This window comes from Phaseolus vulgaris, chromosome 7 (genome assembly GCF_000499845.2).
Source record: "Phaseolus vulgaris cultivar G19833 chromosome 7, P. vulgaris v2.0, whole genome shotgun sequence".
Taxonomy (NCBI): Eukaryota; Viridiplantae; Streptophyta; class Magnoliopsida; order Fabales; family Fabaceae; genus Phaseolus; species Phaseolus vulgaris.
In genome coordinates this window covers 1272257-1291193 of record NC_023753.2, presented here as the reverse complement: position 1 = coordinate 1291193, position 18937 = coordinate 1272257, and the positions used below count along the sequence as shown (strand labels likewise).

Here is an 18937-nt window from a genome sequence, read left to right as displayed (position 1 = left end):
AATATATATTTTAAATTACATAGTCCAGAAGGACATTTTCTGATCACTAATCCAAAAGTCTAGAAATATATTCCAACTTCTGTAATCCATAACATGTTTTCAAATTACACATTCCAAATTTTATACATTTCCAACACAAAGATTAAGGTGCAGAAAAACAAAATCATTAAAAAATATTATTAAATAAAAATCAATTATTATATTAATTAAAATATATATTATCTTAAAAACTAATTTTTTTTACTAACATTTAAAATAGTTTCTATAACAAATAAAAAATTTAAATTAATTTTTAAATTAGCATATAGAATTTTAGTTATCAACTTTAAAATCTAAACTAATTAAAAATTAAATTTATAAATAATTTTTTAATTTCTAAATAATATCTATAGTAACTAACTATGTTTTATCTTTAAAATTGTTTTTTTTTAAGGTAGAGGAAGAAAAAAAGTAATTTCCGTAGTAAAAAACGTTAACCAACTGAAGAGAGAGTGCGGATACATCAAAACTGTGATTGGCATCAGCCGAAGTTGAATTACATGAATGTTTGTAGCATCACAAAACCCATTGTTCCAATCAACAACACTGCTAAGCCACAACAAAAATACTGTAATAGACTCTTTTCTCACAAACCAACACCCCCAACAAATGATACAACTATAACTGCACCTTTTATCCAATCCAAGGCAAGTAAAAGCCGACATATAATTCTGAAGATCATTATTTCGGCCACCAGATTCCTCATCATGCAACAATTGAACAATTCATCAGTTTATCTGCTGTCTAGGAATTTATCCTCGTATGACTGAGGCACCTGCCAGCATAAACAGGATTTAAAATATTTATGTTTATGGATATTCAAAAAATAAAACAACAGAGAAATAAAGGCGATGAAATGTACCATGAAGCTCGCAGTGATCATCTTCCCAGCAAACCATCTTCCGTGCAAGGACCGCTGAGCACTTATTGCAGATTGGGTTTCTTCAAAACGTAAGTAGACAAAACCAGCACTCTTCCTGGTGTCATTAAAATAATTAAATAAATGAAAACGCCTTAAAACTTGTAGTCTAATAACTCAGAGATGAGCATAATGATTACTAGTTTACTCACTTATCAACATATATGTGTTTTAACGTCCCAAACTTGGAGCATTCTGCTTCTACATCTTCTTTAATATCCAAATCAAAATCTGGTTCAGTCTACAGCACATCATACCGGTAATATTATTAGACAAAAAAAAGATGAAACAAAAATACGAAGTATAGGTGCTGTTTAACCACCTCGTCTTTGGGATCAAACATGTTCTTTAACATTAAGCATTCACTTGGAACACCGATTGTATCAATAGAGGGAATTGTGGCCGTGGGAATTTGGAGACCTCCACCTGCCAATCCAGATACTGCAGGAATAGAAGAATGGGGAGAACCCTCGGGCACAGCTGCGAGTATGTTTCCTGTTGCTGGTAGATTAAGACCTGTGTTGCTGACAACAGAATTGCCCAGGGAACCAACCATGCTGTCAAGAAATGCACGAGTGAGAAATGATTATTAATATTGATCTTGACATGTGAAAACCCAAAATGGCAGGGGACAAACCTTGATGCAGTGCCACTACGATCCAACTTCTGCATGAGTATTGCTCGAGAACATGCATTCAAGGACTGAAAATTTCAGAAAGGTCAGCTAAATTGGTGTGGCTTCTATTAAAATTAGCGCGAGTTAAGTTCTATTATAATCAACAAATAAAATAAAAAGTAACAGTTAATACAAATTTTCAAACAGAAATGAATATTTTGGTGAAGCTAATAATTCGCATTGATCGTGGTTTATTGAATACCAATATCATTGTAATTTTGTATTTGTCTAAAGAGATAGGGAGAGGAGACTTTTTTCAGGCGCAAACAAAAATTCGGTATACTTCAATTCAAGCACTATACTAATATAATCTGCTGAAGAAAGCAGGGTCTAAATTCAAATCCAGTAATGACTAACGGCAGACCCTTTGATAATTTAATTTTCTAATTACTAAGATTAATAAACGCTACTACAAAAAAAAAAATCCAATCTTCTAATATTCAGATTTCAGTACATGAACAGCCAATCTTTCAGGTCTAAAACACGTAAAGTATTTAGCTAGCACTACTTCCCAAGATATTAGTTGACCACATAAATGAGTAATAATCCTCAGAATACTCATTCATCTTTCTGTATATATGTGAAATAAAGTGTAGATTACGCCAGCACAAAATAATAGAGCACCCAAATTCAATTACATTATAACCACACCAATGGAATATGATTGCTTCAACTTATACTGCATTAGTGGAGTTCCATGTTGGCTTTCTAAACATCAGGAAGATGTGTAATTTAGTAAAATTTTAATAGTTCATAACCAGTTTTCTTCAGAAATAGATTACTTACCAATCCACCTCCTTCATCATCATCAAAATCACCAGTATTTCCTCCAATCTCTTGCATTCCAGATTGATCAGTAACAGCCGATACCTAATTCATTTCAGATTGATCAGATAAAATAAGTCAAGTTCAAATGAAAAGGATACAACCCCAAAGATATACATTACTTGATCTTTTGGCTCCTGATTTACTTTTAACAATATTCTAGTACAATAATAAATTATCCTTGCCTGAGGTAACATAGATGAGTATAAATTACAAGACTCCCCCGACCCAAAGTAAAATAAAATCATCTACAAGATTCACTAACTGGCCCAAAAAATTCTTTCCAAGAAACTGGTATGGTGTTAGCAACTTAGCATATAAAAGGTACAAGGATTCAATCAAGACTCCATCAGTTCAGCAACCTAACTGCAAGAATCAGAATGCAAGACTACTCGACAAAATTGCTACACATTCTATGCATTCAGTTAGATATAGCACAAGATCAAGATACAAATTAAAAGTACTCCATAGACTGCTCATTATGACATTCCAACCATTCAAATTTTATAAAATTTAATAGGACCCAAACTTATAAAGCCTAATTTTAGAAAAAGAAGGTCTACCAACTTAGATTTATAAACAATTCAACAGTACCTTGATTGTTCTACCACCAATCTCTAATTGACCATTCAAGCTCTGAGCATTTCTTGCATCATCGAGGCGTGCAAACTACAGTAAACAGTTTAGTTAACTTACATAGCTGGAAAAACTGCAGCTTGCGAAAAGTATTATGATAAAGTTAGTAGTATAATAGCAACGGAACCCAGTAGCAACTTCATTCATGAGTAGATCATGACACCATTGAGTCCATAGGGAAGTTCTACCAAGGTTTAAATTCATTGAAAGTTTCTATGTAGAGTGAGCAATTGCTCAATTATTGCTACTAGTCACAAATTTCACCTGTACAAAGCCAAAACCTTTACAGTGCCCACTTTCATCAAGTGGCAGCTGGACTAGCTCAACCTGACCAAATGCTTCAAACACCTACACAATTTAACAAAGGAGTTTAAAAGAATGATACAATTAATTGGAATATATACTATTATCAAACAGACAAAAAAAAAACAAAATATTGACTTTCAAATAATCAGAATGAAATGTAACACAAGAAATAGAAGAGGCACGGGAAAAAGAAAAGGAGCAGATAATTTCTCAGATCAGGGACCAATTCATTCAACTCTTGCATTGCATCATAGCATGAGGACCCCTTTCAGTCAACTAGTTTTAGAAACTCAATCACAAAATGCACCAATAAATTTTCTAAGGACAAAAGAAACAAGTGATCACCTTACGAATATCAGCTTCACTCATACTGATATGCAAATTTCCAACATAGAGCCTTCTTGCTCCCCCAGAATAAGGACCGATAAGTCCAGTGGATCCATTAGCAACAGATGTTGTGGACTGAACCAAATTCTTTTCTGCTTCTGATGGCTTTACCATCACTGGTTGACCTAGGAGAGGTTGGCCTGAAAGTGCTATTGCCATGGGGACAGACATGACATCATAAAACTCAATATACCTGCATAAAAGGAAGCAGTACATAGTCATATACAAAGCCAATAAAGATGAGGTTTACACCATCTACCTTAAATATATATATATATTTATAATTATTAATTTTTTTCAGTTACAGCTATTGACAAAATGATTGTAACTAGTGACCTGGTCACATTATAATGTAATTTGTAAATACACACCCTGGTCTCTATATATGCATCGTAAAAAGGAAAATAACAAGGATCATCATCGTTATAGAGATTTATACTTTTGAGCATCACATTGATAGACACCTGTTGATAGTTAGTTAGGTGTCCATTAGTGAGGGAGTTTAATAAGGTTAGGTTAGGTGGCTAGACTGAGATAGTAGAAGAAACAAAGCATATTACATGCAAATAAAGCGGTGAGATTGAGAGAGAATTCATCTTATCATTTGGGAAAGGATTAGACTCTTATCTTAGAAGGAGAGTCCTGGTCTCTCAAATATCTAGGGAAATCATTTTTGTAACCCTAGCCAGAGGCTGCAACCACAGTGGCATGGCATTCCGGATTTATGGTTCATCAATAAAAATCATTATTTTCTTTAGATTCAAACAAGTTCTATCATTCATAGATATACTTTCATACATACATGTATCCATGCATACATACATATGTGGGAGAACACTAGGTAAGAACATTAAAAGTGTTAATTTAGACCATCACTGTGTTATGGACCTTTATGAAGGATTAAGACACTGGTGTGGACTCGAAAGACTCCTTCTATTGAACTACAGTGAAAGTGAGAAGCAGACTTAACCATGAGAGAGCCCTTCAAGAACCCTAAGTTATTGTTCACAGAATTCATAAAAATTAATTTAGAGCAATTCTAGGTTGTACAAACACGTACAAATCAAGATCAGGTACAAGTTTCAAAATATAATATCATATAATTATATAACAGCTAACTCTGCTCCCAACAGCCTTTTTGATGGTGTTTTTTTCATACATAATTAAGAGGTACAAAGTTAATTTAGTTCAGATCACAGTTGTCTTGTGCTTACCCAACACCCTTAGAACGCCTTGAATTGCGGTCCATAATCAAGCGAACATCTCGTACCTAAAAATAGTAAACTAGATATGTCAATAAAGCATATGTTGAAGCACATCTACTTTTTACAAGCAAAACAAAAAAGGGGGAAAAAGGAAAAACAAAAAAGACAGCAAAAGGTACGAGTTTAAATTTGGTACAGTTAACAATGAAAAACTATATACACAATCAGTCAGTAAGGTGCAACATCATATGAATGTAATATGACATGCGTATTGCAGTTCACATTTTCTAATCATGAGATGCTATAGGATTTACTGATGTGTAAAATTCATTACACTATCAAGGAATTAAAACAAATTAATGTCATTAACTAGAATAGATTTGCTTCTGATGCTCTGTTAGAGAATGCATTACATGCCTCTAGATTTATTTTCACCTGGCAATCTCTTATTTATTTTCTGACATTATTTAAGGGAGACAAGGATCTATTATAATAAAAATGTCAAAAGGAAACAACAGTTTTCCAATAATTGTTCCAGAGTTCACTTTCATGCATTAAACTCCAAAATCAAAGCCAGCTACCGTAGCATAGAAAAGAAATTTTGTTGTTAGCAAAGAAAGTGAAATATAGTATGACCTTGCCAGCCCTTGAGAAGAACTCGTATACATCTCTTTCATCTGCTTTAAGAGAAATCTGAGAAAATGTGTTGAAGATTAGATCTAGCAGTTAATGAAATATTAAAAATAGATCATGTGATTGCATTCCAGATGTATTTGGATTACCTGATAGGCGAACACAGTTCTTTGATCTCTTTCAGGATCAGCATCAGGTTCTGTTCCTTCTTCCTTTTTCTCTTTGTGTCGCCTACAACATAATAAAAGCACAAAATTATAGCCCAAGTTGTTGGAATGCATGCAATCTCTTTATAGCAGTTCAGATTTGAAAATAACAATAACATCTATTTAACAAACTATTGCATAAACCATATTTGCCAACACAAAATTTTCATGTTCCTTAAATTCGCAACATGGCAGCAAATTGTCTTTACATGTATAAAGCCCAAATCCACGTGAACAAAGGCCTGCACGGAACTAAAGTAAGTTAACATGAAATCCCCAGGTAACATAGGTTTTAATTTATGACTTTGCTACTTGAACTCAAAAAGAATCAAACCCGTGGATTGATGGAAACGGTAATTAAAGGGGAATGAATGTCATCCAATTGCTATTAACACAAGATTTTGTACCTTCTATAAATAAAACAAAATCTTATATTGAAACAGCATCACCAACTTGGATTGATGGCAGAACGAGAGAGTGAGGGACCTAATTGCATTAAGTTGAAACCTGTTAAAAGCTTATATATACTGAGTAAGAGAACCATAAGCATAAAGAGAATGCAACCTTTATAATACACAAAAAATAGTTTTATATAGGACATCGCTAGTGATGCGATAAAACAGAAGGAAAGAATCAACAGCAATAGGACAGCAGAGTACACAAAAAAACCACCCTATCCATGCAATTGGTAAATCAATAGAATCCAATAGTATAAAATGTAAAGGCCTTTAATCACATTGATCACAGCAAGGTGCCAGTGATGTGAACAAAAAATTTAATGTTGCAATGGAGCACCCAGTTCTGGACATAAACAACAGAATTGTCTGACTGTAGATTTTAAACCAGTTTTGGGACCTTCATTTGTTGTTTAAGGCTAGAGCTTTTTTCTAGTGGACTTCATTCACTTAAAAACCCCATGAACCAATTGATATAACAAAATTGAAAAGCCATGAATTGGAGAAGTTTCTAAAATCTAATATTTCCTCAATTAATCAGTGACACCAATTTATTACATGCAGTGACAGAAACTGTAATCAACATATAGCCAAATGAACATTGGTTTTGTCCACAGGCATCAGAAGATGAATTGCTTGTCTTAAGCATTGGCCATTACTCCATCACCAGCATTTCTGCAACAGAATAAATGCAATTAAGCAACTAATTTGAAGAGGGAAGGATTACAAATAGCATGGCATCACCGCTGCTACAACAACCATTCAAACAATGAATGGTTGCAATGCATGCTTTCAAATAGATTTCAGGAGGGAGAAACTTTTGAAACCAATGACCTAAGGTTCCAGTACCAGGCCCAGTGGCTAGAAAGATCATTTGATGACCTTTCTACCATATCCACATGTTCCTAAAATCTAAAATTCAATATTCAGAAGCTATAATGCTGTTAAACAGCACAACTAACTATATGCAACTCAAAAACCACTATTCTCAAATCCAGTTTAGATATTATAAATTATAATCAATACAAACAGCAAACAAAACCTACAACAACCCTCAAACTAGAGATGAGAGAAAAGAGAGTAACCTTGTTCACAAACAAAGACAAAGTCATGAGCATTATTGCAAATAACGATGATGTCAAGTAAAGCAGGACAACGAGTAAATTCCATTTATAAAAACAACTACGTGATTAAGCCTGATAGCTAAGAGGATAACACATTTCTGATCATCTAAGATTAACAGAATTAAACTACATATGAGAATATATCTGAATTTGCATAACTTAAAGTGCATAAAATGGGTTCTATACAAATTCAAAATTATATCATAAGATGTCACCCGAATACCAAGTCTTGATCTTGGCACAATTGCCTCACAGCCTATTAAATTCCCGTACTAAATGTTATCAATGACTCAACAAAGTTATTACTGTAAACGTAACTTAACTATATCATTGACAACAAAATTGTGAATATGATAAAAGAAACTAGATTTATTTAACACTTAGCAAAAATAGAAGAAAGATTAAATGACAGAATTTGTTAACAAGCAAGTAGACCTGGAAAGATTATTATGATTAATCTAGGGCCCAAAAACAACTTGTATATTGTATACTGTTCCCAGACATTAAAATCACTTAAAATAAAAGCATAGATAAATTTCAATTCAAGACCACAAACCTCGTAATGCAACTGTCCTAGAACTATGCATCAATGACCATGAGGATCAAATTCCAAATTATTTAGTCAAGTAAATTACAATCCTAAATTGAATTAACAATCTACCTAAAAGCTTAAGCTATTAAAAAAGAGTATCTGTGTCCTATATAGCTGTACCCGATCATGTAATATAATATCTCAAAGAGTATAAGGGAATTAATGGATTAAAAGAAATTGATATCAAACATAGTTCCTACCTACAAATTGTTCATGTCACATTTATAGACATGAAATTTAGGCATCATATCTTGGCAATGAATATGACGAAGGTGAAGGAGTTTCATGGGGCATAGCTATCTACAATAGAGGATTTTATACAGATAGACAAAGAAATCTTAGCATCTATTTAGAGGAGCTTCTCCATAAGGATTTGTAGGAGAGAAAAATGAAATTGACTTCTCCACAAGTTAAAATTTGTTCTTGCATAAACAATGTACAAACTCTTTCATATAACTTCTCCAATTTTTGTTTACCTTGTACATAAGCTAATTTAACTTGTGGAGAATTCAATTTCATTTTTTTCCTCCTAGGAGTCCTGTTGAAAAACTTTGTTCAAACATACTCTTAGTCATCATTAATTAAGTGGCATTCATGTCAGTAGCATTTCTGCATCCTTACATATCCAATGCTCTGCTAAAGGGAAAATGGGCAATATTGTTTAAGTATACATCACAATGCAGGCACCTCCAGACAGAGGAGATTAATTCTCTAGATGAGATGAAGCAGAAAATAAATCATTATAGACATAATCCCTGTTTACAATGGATGTAGGAAGTCAATAGGAAACAAAAATCTAGGGTAGCTAAATAACTATCACAGCCAAAGGTATTGATAATCTACCACAGCAGCGAAAATGAATAAAAATTTAATGTGAAAGAATACCTGGTTTCTCTACCCCGTTCCCTTGTTTCCCTCACCCTTTCTCTGTCTCTGAAATCTTTATCCCGGCTTATTTCTCTGTCTTTATCAAAAACTGTTTCTCTGTCTCTGTCATCCAGATCACCCCGATGCTTTTCCGATCTACTTTTACTGCGGTGTTCCTGTTCACTCTCACTTCCTCGGTCCCTTCTATCCCTTTCTTGGTCGCGCTCACGATCTCTGTCTCTCTCCCTACCTCTCTTCAAATCATTGCTCTCATGGTCTCTCTCCCTATCCCTCTTCCTATCCCTACTGCCCCCAGAGCTTCTGTGCTGATCTTTCTCCTTCTCTCCATCTCTGGACGGCAAACCATGACGAGAGGAGCCTCTTTCTCTCTTCCTCTCATAATGGCGGGAATCATCTCCAGACTTTGAATGCTTGGAATGGAATTCAACGTCGTCATCATCTTTTTCATCACTCTTGCGCTTAGAATTCCGACCATGCCCTCTCTCTTCGGACTTCACACTTCTGTCACTACCATTAATCCTATGCTTCTCCTTCTTAACTTCAGCATTTTCAACTGTTTTCTCTAAATACTCATACTCGTCGAAATCCATCGTAGCTCTACTAATCAAACTCCAGCACTGTATTATGCAGCTTGTTTTGGTCAAAATCTGCAAAACTGATTAAATTAATGGTATGAAATCTTTGGAGGGAATGCATAACAACCGAATTGGAACCTAATTGGAAAAGCAAATGATAAAAAATCAATAGTAATAATAAGAATTAACCCTATTGAGCGAAGCAATTGGAAGTTGGAAGCGTTAGGGTTTGCGTGGGGAAATCTGAAAACGGAGCTTGGAACAGTGGAGATGAGAAAGCAGAGAAAGAGTCTTGAATAGCTCTGTAGTTGCTGCGCGTTAGCATTCAAAAACTTCCCTCATTCTCTCCTCAAATCAGAATCAAAACGTGAGGCGGAATGTGCAGCGTTACAGTTATACTTAGGCTGCATAATACACATCAATTAGTACTAATCTTTTCTACTAATAATAATTAACTATTTATTATTATTATTATTATTATTATTATTATTATTATTCTCATTGACGTTTAACATGGGGCAAATTCTTCCTGCACCATATCAATTTTAACCTCCACCATATCAATTTTTTAAAATTTCCAAAACTACCCTCCTGTACCATATCAATTTTAACCTCCATCATATCAATTTTTTAAATTTCCAAAATTACACTTATTTCAAATTAAAAAATTCAAAATAATAATTATAATTGAGAAATAAAAAAATATATTCTGGAAAAGAAATTTTGAACACAAAACTAAAAATACATTCTGAATAAAAAATTTCAGAATTCAAAAATATGTTCCGAAAATTGAAATCCAAAATATTTCAGATAAAAGTTTCAAAAATAATTTTTTCCATTTTTATGTAAGGTTATTTTCGTCATTTAAAAAGGATATTTTTATCATTTTCTAGAACTGATTGGGTGCATGCTGAAATTGATATGGTAGAAGGAGAAGCCTTAACATGGACGGAATTTGAGCCTTTGAAGAATGGGCTTTTGAAAGCCCAGTCCAGTTCAGCTCCCACTGACTGAAGCCCAACAAGGGAATTACTTTTCACACTGGACTGCTTCTTCCTGCACCTCCATATGTTTTTGTGTTGTGTCATCCCATACAAAACCTGAAAATACTTTTTTATCCTTCTTGTGTCACCTCCATAGATCTATCAAATGCGGAAACAATTTAAAAAAATTATATATATTCTAGACTACATAATCTGAAAGTTAATCTCGTATTCAGAAATAGTTTTTGGATTATGTAATCCGAAATATATTTTTAAAAAATAATATTCCAATTACATAATCTGAAAATAGCTTCTGGATTATATAATTCAAAATATATTTTTTTTAAAATAATATTTCGGATTTTATAATTCAAAAAGCAATCAAGTATCTAAAAAAATACTTTTGAATTACGTATTTCGAAAACTAATCTCGTATTTCGAAAACTAATCTCATATTAAAAAAACTTCTGAATTATGTAATTTTAAAATTAATTACATTCTAAAAAAAGATTTATGGATTAAATAATCTATAAGCTAATTATAAATATGAAAAAAACTATTTATGAATTACATAATCTATAAGCTAATTATAAATATGAAAAAAAATTCTGGATTACCTAATCTAAAATATTACAAAATGGGGGTGGTCGAAGAATATGGAGGTGCAGGAAGAAGGAGTCCTCCCTTTCCACTACTCATTCAATCCTTACTTTCTATGGGATTTCACAAGATAATAAATTCTTTAATACATTATTTAGTATTGGTTAAAATTTATTTAGCTATCACGCAAATCTTGTAAGGAATTTAATTTCATGCATTTAGAATTATTTCAGAACATTCTGACTCAAATTTATTTCAGAAATTTTATTTCGAAAGTTTTCATATTGAAGATAAAGCTAAAATGATTCAATAATTTTGGAACTAATAATGCAAAAGAAAACTCAAATTTTGTTGATTTGAAGCTTTAGAGAACTATTAAGTTGAATTGATGGGACTACAGATTTATACAACAAAATACTGTTGCAAAAGATTGTTAAAGTATTAATCAATTAAAAATCACCACAAACATAACTTTTAAAATAATGATTACAAGTGTTAATAACATTATTCATAAGAATGAATGATTATTAAACAATGATAGATGAAGAGACAGAGACAGTGAAATGGGAGGTGCAAAAGACAAGCACCATTGATCAGAATTCCCAGTGATGAGTGGGTAGTTAAAAAATTCCATGTCTCTGCAGTCAAATACAATAAACAATCCAAAATTGTTCTTCCATTCTAAAACTAGATGATGCAAAATTCCCACCAAATAGACCTTTTCATGGGTCATCTAAGGTAAATAAAATACACTCATTGCTTCATGTTTCTAAAGAGTATAATGTGTAACTGCACCACATTTGTAGGTAAACTTTGATACAACCCTCCTCTATTTGAGTTGCTAATATCCCTTATTTGTTGAGTGCTAATAACTTTGATACATCCCTTTTTTACAGCTTGTGTCTTAGGGTATTTTGGAGGACTAAAAATGCCATAACTAGAAGGTCTTGGGAGTATTGGGAGCACTGTGATGCTTGGGGATGCCATCATTTGAAGCACTGAAAGTGCCATAACTAGGTCTTGTGGTATTTGGAGCACCAGCATGGTTGGGGAAACCCTCATTTGGACCTCTAAAATTGCCATAACTAGGAGGTCTTGTGGTATTGGGAGCACCAGCATGGTTGGGGATACCCTCATTTGGACCTCTAAAATTGCCATAACCAGGTCTAGGGGTATTAGAAGCATTTGAAGGATGATTGTCGATATTGTCACGGGAAGGCATTGAATGTCTTGATCCAGGGGGAGTAAAAGCTTGTCTGTTATTTTCTATTCTGGTATCATCATTGAAATTTACCGGTGCTTGCCTCGTCCGGTTCCAGTTCGGCGGTGGTGCCGACCTGAATGCATCTCTTGTTCCTGGACCTTGATAGTTGTTCTGACCTGTATTATATGATGTTTGCTGGAATCTGTTTCTTGGCTCAACTTTTTTGTACCTGTTCTCAGTCACAGCAGGAGGCACTTGTGCATTAGATTGGATGTTATTTTCACCTTGATGATCAGTTCTCCTATACCTATTTTGGGACACAGGAGGAGATACTGGATCATTACTTCTTGACAAAAAGGCTGTTTCTGCAGCAGCATTTGGTTGATAATCAGCAGAGGAAGTCTTGTTCATATTGCTGCTAAATGCAGACCGGGAACTTTTAGAAAGCTTGTCACCATCAAAGAGGTCCTCCTCCGATTCAAATCCAGATTCTGCATGACTCTCATATTCAACAGAATCACTAGGATTGGCTGTTGAACTCTCTAGATTACCTTCCTGAGTCATAGCATTTGCTGCATTTTGAATTTTTTTCCCACTTCTCTTCGTTACCCCGAACTTAATGTGTCTGACGATCATATATGCATCTTTTTTTGCCATTGATGGTCCACTTTCCACAAAGCACACATCTTCCATCTGCAAATAAATTTTTAATGTGGAATGAATGAAGGGTTTGTAGAGAAAAGGTCGTATAATAAAAGAATCTTAAAATATTGTTCAGACAGAAAAAAGCCAGAATAAAATAAGAATCATCATACCAGAGCAAGGAGAGGAGAAAATAATACTGTCAAGTCCTGATTTTCCTTGCCTGTTACCTTGCACTGTTTTCAATACACAAAAAACAGTCATATTTATGACAAAGCATTAACCAACTCAATACTTAATACACAGTAACCCATAGATACGTTCAGAAACAGGAAGGATATGTATCCTATCAGTATCCATTATGTTAATAGAGTTTTAACATTTATCTTAATAGAGTTCATAAATTTTCATTCATCTATTATATTAATAATCAATTTACGACGAGTAAAAAAACATACTTCATAATTATATAATACAATGAATTTCCATTATTTATCCTAAAGCTGTACTGATATATATCATATAAATAATATCTTGTATTTGTATTCTTTTGTGAAATGCATATGTTAATATGTATATTTTACTTTTAATATAATATGTATGTACTGCATAACTTGTGTTATATATTTTTATTATATGGTAAATAAATAATAATAATAGTATCTTAAAGGTATGGTATATTAGATACCCATAGTATCCATGCATCATATTCATAAGTGCAAAAACAATTACTTACAATTACAACATTGTTCCTTGAATACTGTACATACAATATAGACAAAAAAATCTATTCAAAACCAAACAATAGAACGAGTACCTTCACTCGATAACCCTTATCCATTAACTTTCTAATCATATCTGCTTTGTTCTTCAGGTCTTTTGCTTCCTGAAAACATCAACAGCAGAAATTTCAATCCACCAAATTTTCCTTTTACAGAATGAGTAAGTAAAACATGACACTCACTCAGAATCCGGACACCATAGTTAGCCCCAATGCTCACACATATATACACCCTATAAAGACATACTATCTTGCAGGTTCAACATTTATGCATACAAATTGAAACATGAATGGTTAATTGCCTTCAACAGGGCACTTGTTTAAGTTAGATGCTAAAAGTTATGGCCTACTTCATAGAAAGCTAGTACAGAGAAGGTGAAAGTGAATAAGATTTAGCCAAAGCCTATAAAATAAACCATAAGCAGACTAAGCTGATAAAGCCTGCATTCCAGCTCAATTACATTTGAAACATCAATACCAAAAGGTTGGACCAAAACATTTATTTGGCCTGGCTAAGGTTTGTTTTAGAATAAGGTAAAAATATTTTTTTCACTATTGAACATAATTGAGATGTGTATCCAAATTAAGCTGTTCCATAGATTTATATCGAGACATGTGCTTTTAATTAGAAAATGTGAAAATCTGATTTCTATTGCCTTTGCCAGAACAAACAAGGGCTTCCAGCTCACAATTGGAAACCTAGTAAAAACTACATGCTACTAGACTTAATTTATAGTAGTAGATAATTCTTATAAGAAATAAGTTTGCTAAATCATATAGACAAAATAAAAAGAAAGGAAATAGAAAAAGCTTACAATTTTTTCAGAAAATCGCACTTCTTTAACATCATTTCGTAGTGTCATGTCAGCCTGCATTGGCCAGAACAGTGATTAAAAATAAGAACATTACATCTAGTGATCTAAATAAATATGTCTTTCACACATCAATATACATGCCATGATAGAATGATGACTACATAAATGCAATTCAGGCACAAGACTCCTATCTAGCAAGATTTTGGGAGGATAAATGCAGACAGTCTTCTCTGCACATATCAAAGGGACTGTTTCCAGAACTTGAACCAGTGACCTCCCGATCAAAAGGCCATAACCTTACTGCATTTATTCTACCAATCCATAAACCATGAAATCTCTTGCTCAGTTGCTCCAATTAAATGTCAAGTAATCATTTATATTGGGTTTATTAAGCCAGAACTAATTATCATTGCACCAACTATAAGTAATTAAAAAGTAAAGCACTAATTAATTATGAAATATGATTTTACTTTTAAAAGGATATACAATAATTCTGAATATGCAAAGATTCACTTATAGTTCCTAATATAATATAAAGTTTCCTTTTTAAACTATCATTGCTATAAGAAAGCTGTCTGCATCATAATTGTTATTTGGAATAAAAAGTGGAAAACACTTTTACGGTCTTTGTTTTTCCAGTAAGTCTCTCAAGAATTTAAATTTCAGTTAGATGTTGCAATATCTGGTCAATATGCAGCAAGTAATCTGATTCTTTTACCTATGCATATTATAAAGGCCCTAGACCTAGCAGAATCAAATTCTTTCGAAGTTATCAGGCACATGATAGTTCACTCCAAATAGAAGCATGCAATTGTTGATGGTAAAAGCCATAATATGGCACATTTATTCTAACAGGGTAAAAGCTCATTCAGTCACACTTCTTTGCTAATAGAGACTCCTATGTTTGAACATTCTACTATCAAATTTAAATGAGTATGACAAAATATATATCATTAATGATGATAAAGAAACTTCACAAGCAACATCCATGGTATATTGTACCTTGCTTTTAGCACGCTGCTTTTCCCTTTCTCGTCGCTTATACATTTCCTTGTTGAAGTCCATAATTTTACAGACCGGAGGTTTGGCATTTTTATCAACCTGTCACAAGACCAAATTCTCATATAATAAATGTCAAAAGGATCCTTCATGTGCTTAACCCAACCTCCCAACCTTCTTCATGCGAATTCCTATGCAAATTCTAATGCTTTATGGATTGACAAATTTGATACATGGGTATATATGTTATCTATCACTACTCACAAAACATCCCTGTTTTTAAGGATATGCTGTTCATGGTGATGAAATCAATCACTACATAACGTTAGACACACTTGTTTGTTTTTGCCCCAACTTACGGTTAGGTCTTCCAATGATGCATAAATAAATCCTTCAATAAATTATCATTTTTCATGAAATTATGTTATCTACTTTAACTTAAATCTCTATTAAGTAGGTATCTATTGACAAATTTCTTAATAACTTCAATATAAAAGAAAAAGTCTCATTCAATTTAAAATGGGAAAAGACAAAAAAAAATCATTTACCTCGACTAAATCAAGTTTAAGCGTCTTGGCACGTTCCAATGCTTCAAACGTTGGTACTATTGAATGGTTTTCTGCATGAACCCATACATATTTAATGGGAAATTCATACGGTAAATAACACATAAAGCTGATATTCCAAGCCCCATGTATCAATTAATACTAATATAGTTCAAATTTGCATGTATGTTTATTTGAGTACTTCAAGTAGAGCTTAGGCCTAAACAAGGATCAAGGATCCATTGCAGTTTGAAAACAATTCCGCAGTTTAATCATTGAGAGAAGAAAGAGTAAACATTACAACCGGTGATTGAAGGACAATGCAAAAATCCAGTACACTAACAGTGCATGTTATAGGTTTACCATCATCCTCAACAAGCCTGACATATGAAGCTATGATTTTCTCATTCAACCGTCGCGCACTCGGATCATCCTCCTCATTCCTGCGCTTTACCTGAAACTGAAATCCCACAAAGTATAACAAAATTCAAAAGGGTACCACTTGAACCCCACAACACCATACCCTCATCACTGAGCAACCCAGTTCCAAATACAGAGCAAAGGCAACAACTTTGACAGTCTCAGCCAATAAAAGCGTGAAAAATTACCTGAACAGGAGCAGCGAAGAACCTCACGGTACTGAAAACGCTTGTGGGTCTGGCATGAAACACGGAATTCGGCTGCGGAATGTCCTTAAGGCAGGGTTTGGGGGCGGAAGCATGGAGAAGATGAATGTAAGATCGTTGGGATTGGGTGCAGAGGATTCTGAGCTTGGACTTTCCGATTTGGTGCCAAAACGCCATGACCTCAACGAATCAAACGGTTAGATTAACAGCAACTGAGGTTGGTGTTTGTTTGGCACAAAGAAGAGAGACACAGAGAGAGAAGACAACCTCAACCTTTTTTGTTATGCCATAGTCGTGTGTTCTCTTCTCTGTAACTAAATTTTATTCACTTTTCGGAACTGCCATGGGCCTCGCTGGTTTTGGGCCTGTGATCAAGATTGAAATTGCGCATTACACTCTGCACCCCTATAATATTTCTTCCTACACCCCTACATTCTTTGCAATACCGTAATTATTCTTCATAATTTTGGATAATTCCGGAATAAGAGTTTCGCAAGTAAAATTTATTTCCAGAATAGGGATTCTGTGAGCAACGTCTGTTTTCAGAATAGGAAATCTGAAAGGTAAAAAACCATTCTGGAATATCCTTTTCAAGATAATTTTTTTAATTTATTTCTGGAATGGTAAATCTGGAATTCATAAAATACGTTCCAGAAAGTATGTTCTAGAAATATTCCGAAAAAAGTAATCTAGAAATAAATTTTAAAAGGGATAAAATGGTCTTTTCCAATAATAATGGGGTGCAGGAAGTCATTTTGTTGGGGGTGCAGGGAGAAACATTCTTGCAATTTTATATTAAAATTTTGAACTTTTTATTTAAAAGTGATACCAGAATTGATTTGTGATTAGATTTGATAAATTCTTAATTATATTGATATTTTTTAGTTTTTTATTTGAATTTGAATTGTGCTGCCAAAAAATTTCTTAAACAAATATTTGTAGCATTTGTTTTTATTTCTAATTGATATTTCAGGTATAGATTATTAATTTGATAAATATTAATGTTTGTTTTTATGTTTTATTTATTTTTTAATTAAATTCGTTTCTAACTCCGCATTTAAATGGTAGTTGAGTTATGGATTGATATTCTTAATTTACCAACTTTGTAGTATATGGCTTGATTCATTTAGTCTTAAATGTTAATTTAATATCATACCATACACTAAAAAAATCACTAAATAAAAAACAATTTTAATAATATAATTAAATTAATTATTAACTACTTTAGATTCTAAATTAGTCTAAACTAATTTAGTATCTGTTATTATTAAAATTTAGGTATCTAATAATTAAATATTAATTTATAAATTTTTATTAATAATAAAATTATTTTAAATATAAAAGGAAATAGTTTTTAAAATTGTATTTAAATTAGTTAATATAGTGATTAATTATTTTTATCTTTAAATTTGATTATTATTTAATTATTTTATTGTAGTAATATATAAACAAATTTAATTTGAGTGGAATAATCTATCACTTTCAAAAATAATAATCTATAAAATATAAAAATACACAACATAAGTACGAATAAAATGAAATTATTAGTCAAAATATATTTCATCTTCGTAGACCTACGTTGAATTTAAATAAAAATATTCAATTTAATTAAGTTTATTTATGTTCTAATATTGTCTATTTTTGCGTTGTAATCAATAGATATTCAAAAATTAAAATAAAATTTAACGTAAATAAATTGAATAAAATAAATTAATTTAAACTCACATTTATTTATTTCTATAAAAAAAATGTGTTAAAAAATACACCTTGATTTTATGTATCGTCACAGATTATATATAGTTTAATTTAATTAAAAAAATTGACTACTTCAAAAAATTATGAAAAGGAAAAACAACCATATAAACATGGATTCTAATATATATAGTTCATCATGTGATTTTTTTTCTTTCGAAAAACTTATACCACGTAAAATCTTGTATTTGGATTTGAAAAAAAAATATATATATATATATATATGTATATATATATATATATATTATCTTATATTTTTAATTAATTTGAATAAAAAAAATCTGTTATAAATTTTGTTGCTATATTTTTGTAAAATATATTGATTATGGTTACCTTAATTAATATAATTACTATTAATTAAAAAATTATATCTTAAGATATATTCATCTAAATTAAATTTTTCAAAATTTAATTTCAAATTGAATTAAAATACATATTAATGTTGTTAACTATTTTAATAGTAATATATACATATGATATTATAAACAAGATTAATGTTAGTTTATGTATATTTTTTTACTATT

At 32.2% G+C, this 18937-nt stretch overlaps 2 protein-coding genes across 3 annotated transcripts; both read right to left on the bottom strand.

Moving 5' to 3' along the window:
• Positions 1 to 498: 498 nt before the first annotated feature.
• On the bottom strand, positions 499 to 9896 carry LOC137827738 (uncharacterized). Of its 2 annotated transcripts, none has more exons than XM_068634030.1 (14): positions 9656 to 9896; positions 8889 to 9546; positions 5776 to 5857; positions 5630 to 5686; positions 5003 to 5058; positions 3747 to 3981; positions 3360 to 3443; positions 3054 to 3128; positions 2421 to 2504; positions 1596 to 1660; positions 1281 to 1515; positions 1111 to 1199; positions 902 to 1016; positions 499 to 814 (listed from the first exon to the last, which is right to left on the bottom strand). In XM_068634030.1, exons 2-14 carry the CDS (start codon positions 9479 to 9481, stop codon positions 773 to 775), a joined length of 1812 nt encoding a protein of 603 aa, XP_068490131.1. In that variant the 5' UTR covers positions 9482 to 9546; positions 9656 to 9896; the 3' UTR covers positions 499 to 772. The 2 variants fall into 2 exon arrangements, with proteins under 2 accessions (XP_068490131.1, XP_068490130.1); XM_068634029.1 differs by having other exon boundaries at positions 8889 to 9538.
• A 1717-nt stretch (positions 9897 to 11613) lies between these two features.
• Positions 11614 to 16960, bottom strand: LOC137828020 (translation initiation factor IF3-1, mitochondrial). The gene is made up of 8 exons (XM_068634418.1): positions 16644 to 16960; positions 16399 to 16495; positions 16039 to 16109; positions 15494 to 15592; positions 14492 to 14545; positions 13713 to 13781; positions 13069 to 13131; positions 11614 to 12946 (listed from the first exon to the last, which is right to left on the bottom strand). The coding sequence occupies exons 1-8, from the start codon at positions 16836 to 16838 to the stop codon at positions 11987 to 11989; spliced, it is 1608 nt and encodes a 535-aa protein (XP_068490519.1). The 5' UTR covers positions 16839 to 16960; the 3' UTR covers positions 11614 to 11986.
• Positions 16961 to 18937: the final 1977 nt, after the last annotated feature.

What these genes read in the sequence shown, in the direction of transcription:
- LOC137827738 (XM_068634030.1), bottom strand. Translation starts at nt 9,481, where the DNA reads ATGGATTTCGACGAGTATGAGTATTTAGAGAAAACAGTTGAAAATGCT. An exon ending in TCTTCTCAAGGGCTGGCAAG is followed by an intron (nt 5,059 to 5,629) that starts GTCATACTATAT and finishes TACTATTTTTAG; the next exon opens with GTACGAGATGTTCGCTTGAT. An exon ending in AGGCGTTCTAAGGGTGTTGG is followed by an intron (nt 3,982 to 5,002) that starts GTAAGCACAAGA and finishes CCTTTTATGCAG; the next exon opens with GTATATTGAGTTTTATGATG.
- LOC137828020 (XM_068634418.1), bottom strand. Translation starts at nt 16,838, where the DNA reads ATGGCGTTTTGGCACCAAATCGGAAAGTCCAAGCTCAGAATCCTCTGC. An exon ending in TTAAACTTGATTTAGTCGAG is followed by an intron (nt 15,593 to 16,038) that starts GTAAATGATTTT and finishes GTCTTGTGACAG; the next exon opens with GTTGATAAAAATGCCAAACC. An exon ending in ATAAGGGTTATCGAGTGAAG is followed by an intron (nt 13,132 to 13,712) that starts GTACTCGTTCTA and finishes TATTGAAAACAG; the next exon opens with TGCAAGGTAACAGGCAAGGA.